The sequence below is a fragment of the Zeus faber genome, assembly GCF_960531495.2.
Source record: "Zeus faber genome assembly, chromosome: 7".
Lineage (NCBI taxonomy): Eukaryota > Metazoa > Chordata > Actinopteri > Zeiformes > Zeidae > Zeus > Zeus faber.
Window position 1 is genome coordinate 22,471,157 of NC_137203.1, and position 8,373 is coordinate 22,479,529.

Sequence of the window (8,373 nt, forward strand, 5' to 3'; positions counted from 1 at the left end):
CTCATCCCAGACTGATATCCATCCACTTCTTTATTTAGTATGCCCCGGACAATCTGCGAGAATCTTAGTAATAGAATCCACACATATGACAAGGCCTTTAACAAATCGGGCATACCGTATTCCTCCCTTCCTTCGGTATTACACAGTAAGCTTAGTGAAAGCATTTTCATGCCCTGCCAGTGAACTTAAAAGTGAAACCCGATAAAAATCTCAGCATCACCGATGGTACACGTGTGTGTGATCTGATAGCCTCCTGCCGCTCGCAGGCTCCGGCCGCGATGGCGAGCCATTCGGATCCGTAGCGGAGTAGCCCCGCTCGGTGGGAGACAGAATGCCTCAGATAAGTAAGTGCCTCAAGGTCTGGAAGCAGGCCCACCTCAGGATAACAGGGGGGAAGGAATAGCAGGACCCGTATCTGCCCCAGTTTATGCTCCCACCACGACATCTCATCAACAATCTCTCCTCTTCCCCTCGCTCTCCCTCTCCTGCTGCCTGCACCACTTAAACTGAAAACAGCTGTTTGGAATACCAGACTGATGAAACCCTATTTAGAGTACCCCCCCCCCCTTTTCCTGCTGTACAATCAAGTTTTATTAGCACAGCGTAAAGAGTTTAGAGTAAAAAATGATAAAGGCCAAACATTTTTTTGAACTAAAAAGTAGCGGAAGGAGGGTGCACTGTCACTGCCCTCCCACCGACTTGCCACTGACCACTCCTCCCCGATCACTCAGCCACAAATCTGATCAAGTTAGACGGGGATTGATTACCGTGGCCCTGTGAAAAAAAAAAAAAGGGGCCCCAACCTTGTACATGCACCAAAACTCCAAGAAGTTAATACCAGACATTACCAAGCTGGTATGCACATGATACATGATACATGCATCCACCCCCCTCCCACACCTCCAACTCCCATAACTTATTTTCATGGCAAAACTTTTGCAAAAAAAAAAAAAAAAAAATCTCCTGATAATTACCAGCTGCGCACGCCATCGTACAGAGACTCAACCGTTACGAGGAAGTACACGAGTGGCCTTGGCTGCGCTGACACACGAACACCGAAATTAAGTAATTTCCATTGCTGCAACCCTAGCTCCGACATTCTACATGCCGGGAACAGTCAGTACGAAGAAAGGACGTCCTTTTTAAAGGTCCCTTTTTTTCAATGTTTTTGCATGAGGCGTGCATCATATTTTAGGATTTGAAAGGTTTGCGAATGCGATACAAGTCAATGGAGAGCAATCTGTGTTCCAGGGTGACCACAGAACCAACTGGCTGAAGTGAGCAGGACTCACCTTGAGGGAGCAGGATTCATACAAAACAGAAAATCCGAGTACACGATTGTGAACAGGTACCAAGTAATGTCACACTTGCCTCAACTTTACTCGCGTTCGAGCGCCAGCACGACCAGAATTTTTGACAAGGATGCGCAACGCGCCGAAACCACAAAACTCCGCCGCATCTCTGGCCGAACACAGCGAATGAGAAAAACACATAAATTGATAAAAACACATTTGCACACATATTCATCTTGGCACATCAAAGGGATTCATTGATGTCGCTGAATGTAGGGAGTCTGCAGCGAGCGAGGGGAGAGGGTGGTTATCCTTTCCTCAAAGGGTGCTGAGATGCTCCTGATGGGCCCTGCTCTTGAGAAGCCAGAGAGTGCTATAAACAGAATTTCTAATGTCAGGCGGGGAGGGGTGGGTGGAGGGGGTGGGGGTAGGTAGTGAACTAGCAGGCTAGGGGTAGCGAGAGGAATTGACGCCAGCCCATGCTTTCCACAGAGACCCGGGGAGGGAGGAATACCGACCAGGACTGACACCATTTCACAGAGTTCTACACAACTGTTGTTTGCCAGTGAACACGTGCAGCCCCCCGCCCCACCCTCCCCCGTCTGGGAATGAGATGCCGATTCCGGAGCCGTGCTGTTGTAGGAGAGAAGAACAGGTAGAAAGAAAGTATGGGCAACAAAGAGCCTTGGTTTAGAAAACCCCAAAATGCAATCCACCGCCTATTGCACCATTTCACCGCTTGCACTTGAATCATTAAGTGCTTTCCTCACTAAAAACTATACATTTAGTGAAATATTCATGTAAACACAAATATAATAACAGGGAACTGTTGTGTAATTTACCGCAATTGAAATTTCCCTCCTTTTATTACCGAGGTTCATTGAAACATTCAAAACAAGTCATCTCCACAAATTTAACAACAAATGCGTCATTTCAGAACAGGTGAAGGCGAAGCCAGTCCCGGTGTTTCCAAGCAAACGGGAGATCTCTTTTTTAATAGCACAGTGACACTAAAATGGATGCAGATTTGTTTGGTTCGAGAGGGGGCGGGGAGGAAAAAAAAAAAAAAAAAAAAACTTTTTGAAAACCGTAGTCAAAAAAATCGTAGCCCTGTTGACACAGTCCTTGGTTGAAAAAATATTTGCAATGCAACATTCAGATTACTTTCAGCGGAGACGTACAACACTGAGGGTTGTCTGGATGTGAGTGCCATACAGTGTTCCCTCTGTTGCAAAGTATTCACAAACCCTCACCTGAAACTCACTCCCCCCTCAGACATGCTCAGAGACTTACTGACTGACTTACTTACTTACTTACTTACAAGAGTTTGCACCAGCACATGCACACAAACACAGCCCTAACATCCGTGTGGGCATGTGCACGCACACACACACACACACACACACACACACACACACACACACACACACACACACACACACACACACACACACACTCTTGAGTAGAAAAGCCAAGTTAGCAGCCAGATGAAGAGATAACTCCCCACAAACACCGTTTGCTTATGCAAGGAGAGGTCCTTTTATTCGACGGGACAATGTCTCTGTCGACATTTCTTTGTCTGCACATTTTCTAGCACCAAAAAGCACCAGAAAGAATGGAAAAAAAAAAAAAAAAAAAAAAGAAGTCGGGGAGGCATGCAGCCGTAGTGAGCGACATGTTCAGACTCATACAGGCCCTCCATTCACGGCCCAACCTCCCGGCAATTTTCTATTCAGCGGCCGTGCATGGGATTTCCAGACGCCCCGCTGTGTATTTGATAAAGATATATTTGAGCGTCTAACCTCCCTCTCACTTACTCGCCACCTCTCACACACAAGAGGCATTTCACTCTTTACTGATGATGATGTACGAGCAGAGTTATCTAGACTGCTGATGATGCCGAAAATGAGGGTGGTTTTAGGAGAAGGACTGGCAAGGTGGAGTGGGAGGGTCATGCAAACCGTGTTTACCAGGTAGACCTCGCCGCGAGCGCATCATCCTCACATTCGCATTTGCCCTGTATTAACCTGGAAGAGAGGCTGCCCTTTGGCTGTGTTACACCACACGCCAGTCGGGAGCCCGGTGGAACATCTTTCCAAACATAAAAACCTCCTGCTCAACCCTCTATGGATTACAACGGAATGTCATCCCGGAGCAGCCTCTAAATCAGTTACGCTCGCCCCCTCGGGGGGAGAGGGGGGGGAACGCCGCGCTGATCCCATCTAGGCCTGTCTCTCATTGCTCGTGATAGGGTTGCAAGGTTCCGCATTCGGAACTTACGCCTCGAATCAGTCACCGCGCGGTGCATGACAAGGCGGAGGCGCTGCCCCGGACGCGGAGGAGACTGTGCAGCACATGTGGAATCCGTCAGCGGAAGAAAATGAACTGCTCAACACTCTGCTGCGTTCCAGATTGTGGACACTGTCAGGAAAACCATTTCAGTGTCTTTGCAAGGAGGTGTGTTATTCCGTTCGGATCAGGGCGGGAAGTTGCAAACGGAACCAAGAGAGTGTATGAATATTTAAAACCCTCAAACGCTCTCAATACGCACACAAAGTGTTTTGCGGCTGTATCTATACACCCCTACAAAATGTAATCACGCCACTTAAAGTAAGGACACTCGTACACCTCAACTGGAAAGGAACTCCGTTTCTTGCTTTCAAACGGATCAATCTCCTTGAGAAATCTCTACTTAAGAGATGTTTCTCTGTTCTCTATTCATCGAGGTTAGCGAGACCACACACACGTATAACGCAAACAGCCCTGTTTCAAAATCTGGGAAACACACGTGACTACAATGGAGAGGAAACGCAAATGTCTTCCGACGGCTCTCACGCCGGCTCATAAGGACCCGCTGGGAACGTCCTCGTTTGTATCTACTGCATTGAACGTTCAGAGGTACAGGCGGAGGTACGCCAAACTCTGCGTACCGAGTGTGACACCTCACTCATCAAACCGACATTGACACAGAGCCAGTGAGTGACAGAGGAGCTCTGCACCATATAGAAAGACGTGCAAGCTTGGAGATGTCTTGCTTGGAATGTCTCCAAAGTATGCCAGTCATTGACTGCCTGTTTTTCCCTCCTCATACTGATGACTGATGCTGTCTGCTTGGTCTGTCCTATTGACCTCATTCCCCTCCGCAGGACAATATGCACAATATCCGTATTGTCGAATCCCCAGGATGATTTTGCTGATTTCACGGCCTCACGAATTATAGAGTTTGCCGTCGCAAATAAGAAAATAAAGACAGGCCTTCCTGCAGAGAACCTATTCCGAGACTAAAAGTAAAGATACAGAACGGCAGCCATTTCAGTCCTATTAAAACCTTATTGCACTCTGCTACAAAGGTAACTTTAGTCCATTTACCCTGATTAGAGCAAGAATCATCTTTCACAAAATAAATAGGTAAAAATTAGATCCAACGCTGTCCCAACTAAAAACCACACAAAGCCTTTTCCTTGACACATCGCATGCCGTCGAGGTCGCTCAAAATGTATATTTCTCATAAAAAAAAAAAAGGATTCCACTGTGATACCACCTAGAATGAGGAGAGTAGCCATTTAGTTAATGAGCCCCAATGGAGACCTCCAATGAAGCCATCAAGCCTATTCAGAATAACAATGGTCAACTAACGCCTTTCTAATTGAATGGAAGGTACAGGGAGGCCAAAGCAGTGGGCTTGGAACAGTTGAAAAGGAGACAGAAAAAAGGAGGAGGGGTGGGGGGTCTTTTCAGCCAAATGCCTGGCTAGCCCTAACGAAAGTACTTGTTTTGTGTGTGTGTGTGTGTGGGGAGCGAGGAGAGGGGGGGCTGGGGTGGGGGGTTGTGGGATGGACATGTCCCTGGTAGGAGTTATTCTGAGGAAACTTCCCATATTTGTGTCCTTCTTAGAAATGCACCCAGGAACATTCAAACGAAATCAAGTGTACGTCGTTGTGAACATAACCCCTGGCACGTTTGTGCAAATCATTATTCTGTGGGACCGTATACAGTCCAACCAGTTCTGCAAGAAGTAGATGTTTTTCTTATTGTCTAAATGCTATCAGAGCAACCATCGGTGTCACAGTTACCAGTGTGTGAACAATGAGTGTGTAGTTTCAGTTATTCGTTGTTTATCCTGGAGAATGTTAAATAAAATTCTCTATTGTGAAAATGCACCGTGTATATTGATTTTTGGCATATAAATGAGCTATTGCATAGATAAAAAAAAAAAAAAGATTAATTACCAACCATAATGCAAGACGTTTTCATCAGTACATCAAATGAAAACTACCCTTTATGAAAATGAACATTCTGGCAAGATTGTTTCCGTTTCCGGTCTCTATTGTAATTGATAATATATGCATGACGCTATGAAATGCCTTGCTTACACAACACAGCAGGTTATAACAAAGTCGTTACCGAAAGTGTGAATCCAATTGTCAGCCTTCGTCTTATTGTTGTGATGTGACTAAATCTCAAACCAACAGTGACAAGGGAATCTGCATGCATGAGGGAGATGCAGGTACTACTCTTAAAGACCTTTTTAAGACAAAAGATTTGGTACAGGGCAGAGGTAAGTATTAGGTAGAAAGAGGGAAGGTTATGGACTAGAAGACTATCAAGCGTAGCGGGTAAGTATTAAGTGACGTGTTTTATAACGTCAGAAACATTGATTCTGATGCAGAAGAACTTGTTAAAGTTGTTTTGCAACATGAAAAGTGCACGTTGAAATGAAGACCCCCATCAATTCAAAATGTGTCCCCGAACTCAAGACATTTAAGACTTTTTACGGCCATGCAGACACCCAGGTGCAAAATGCACATAGACTGTATTTATGCAGCATATTGTAAGTCGTGAGGTGCTGCGGTGAAGAGTTATACCATGCACGGTGAGTGTGTGGTGGGGTCTGTGGAGGGTCTCCAAAAAAGCCAGGGGGGCGGCGTGGAGAAATGTCCCAGCAGAACAAAAGAAGTAGTTTGTACTCCTTGAGTGGCCGCTGGGAAGGAACATGGCGGTCGGGTGCTGCACAAGTCACTCCAGCACCCAGCAGAAGGTTTCTCCCAGCACAGAGAATCGGCGCTGCTAAGGTTGACAGGTATTGTGGCGGCGGGAGCGGCACTCACCGTCCTGGCACTGGGGGACAGGGAGGCGTTGGAAAGGTAGGGGTTGGTCAGGTCGGGGATCATTAGAAATGGGTAGCCTGGATAGTGGGGGCTCTTGAAGAAGGCTCCATCTTGCTGTCTCCTCAGAGCTGCGGAAAAACAAACATCTGGGTGAAGACACTGAAAAATAATCATTGATTCTTAAAAATTATATATATATTAAAAAGATTCACAACTACAAATAATGTCTTCAACTTAAACTCGGGAAATTAAGATTTTAAGTTGAAGAAAACTTGAAAAAAAAAATGTGAATTACATGTGTTTATTAATTTAAATGTGTTTAAAAAATAATTTAACAAAATTGAAATAATATTTTTAAGTGGTACCAATGACACCAATCTAATATGTATGTATTTTTGTTTTTTCTTTTCTGCAAAAAGTATATTTTCACACTGTAACTTAATATTATTTGTCTTTACCTTCACTGAAGTAATCCCTGGTTTTCTCGTATATTTCCGAGTCGGGTCTGGTTTGGGGGCGCCTCTCTGCTTGCTGAACAAGGAGGGAAGGAGGGGGGAGGAGACATGGACTTGGTGAAACTTTCACTTTTTCCTTACATTTCTCAAGATGAAACAGCTTCTGAAAGTGTCCAGTAACTCGTTGTTTTGTTGTGTTGTGTCCTGATTTCATTTCTGCTCACCTCTGAGTCCGACGAGCTGCTGTTGTTCTCCGACTCGTTGACCAGCGACGACTTGACGTCGTCCAGGTCCCGATCCGCCGACACGTTTTCCGAGATTTTCTCCTCCTGCTCCCCTTCGTCTTTGAACGAAATCATCTCGTCGTTCGCCCCCAAATCATCGCCGCCACCTCCGTTTAGTTGAGGCATTTTTTTTTAGGGGAAGGAAAAAAGAGGGACTTTAGGGGGGCGGGGGTGGGGGACTACTATTATTATTGTCCGGGTGATTGACGCGGCGCTTCAACGGTCCCTCAAACACAACTCTGCATTTTTATTTCTGAAAAAGACACCGGTTTCCACTCAATAGATCCCCATTTCCCACGGAAGAGTCTTCCCAATAATCCACCATAAAAAAAAAACACAATAAGTCAAGCTCGTCGTCCGGAGAAAATGGAGAAACTCCACAAAGTTTCTTTTTTTTTTTTTTTTGCTCCACCAAGACTTGAAGTCCTGGAAGAATGCGCCGGATCCTCCTCAGACGCCCCCCCCCTCCCGCCTCCAAACAAAAAAAAAAAAGAACCCAAAAACCCCCCAAAATAAACTCAATTCGAAACGAATAGTCCAGTGTTCCTCCTTAGATCCGTGCAGAAACAATGGAGTTCACCTGAAAAAGACTTGGGGAAGAAGAAGAAAAACAAAACAAACAAAAACAAACAAAACAAAAACAAGTTTTTCTCGTCTCGGGAGTTTGGTCCTTTTCTCCCGAAAAAAACAAACAAAAAAAAAAGTTGAGCAAAGCGCTCGGCGACGGCTCCGCGACCGATCGGACCCGGACCGCGATCGTGATCGACGGTTACCGCACGACGCAGAACGAGGGAGAGGGAGAGAGAGAGAGAGAGAGAGAGAGAGAGAGGGAGAGAGGGAGGGAGAGAGAGATAAATTGGTCACCGAACTGCGATCCGGACGAGGCTTTCCCTCCACATTGCTGCCGGGGAATGTGGCCCCGAACTCCGCGGCGCGCTCAAGTGGCAGGAGACGCGGCTCGTCCGCGCAGAGGAGGAGTTACGCGCTGAAAGCCGACACTCCGCCGAGCTCCTGCTCCGCTTAACCCCCCAGCGTCCACGCACGGAAAACACGCTGTCATCAGCACAACAACGCGATAATCACCCGTGATGGGGATGATAAAACAAAAAAAAAGAAAACAAAACAAAAAAAAAAAAAACGCCCCACTGGCCTGGAGTTGAAATGGTAAATCAACGTATCAAGGTATTATTATTATTATTATTATTATTATTATTATTATTATTATTATTATTAT

At 45.8% G+C, this 8,373-nt stretch overlaps 1 protein-coding gene across 2 annotated transcripts in view; it reads right to left on the minus strand.

Moving 5' to 3' along the window:
• Positions 1-8,025, minus strand: part of tcf7l1b (transcription factor 7 like 1b) — a 31,866-nt gene extending 23,841 nt beyond the window's left edge. For both annotated transcript variants that reach the window (XM_080003466.1, XM_080003465.1), the window contains exons 1-3: positions 7,080-8,025; positions 6,859-6,931; positions 6,401-6,528 (exon numbers count right to left, since the gene is read on the minus strand). In XM_080003466.1, coding sequence (XP_079859592.1) covers positions 6,401-6,528; positions 6,859-6,931; positions 7,080-7,265 — 387 coding nt within the window. In that variant the 5' untranslated portion in view covers positions 7,266-8,025. The remainder of the gene's footprint in view (positions 1-6,400; positions 6,529-6,858; positions 6,932-7,079) is intronic.
• Positions 8,026-8,373: the final 348 nt, after the last annotated feature.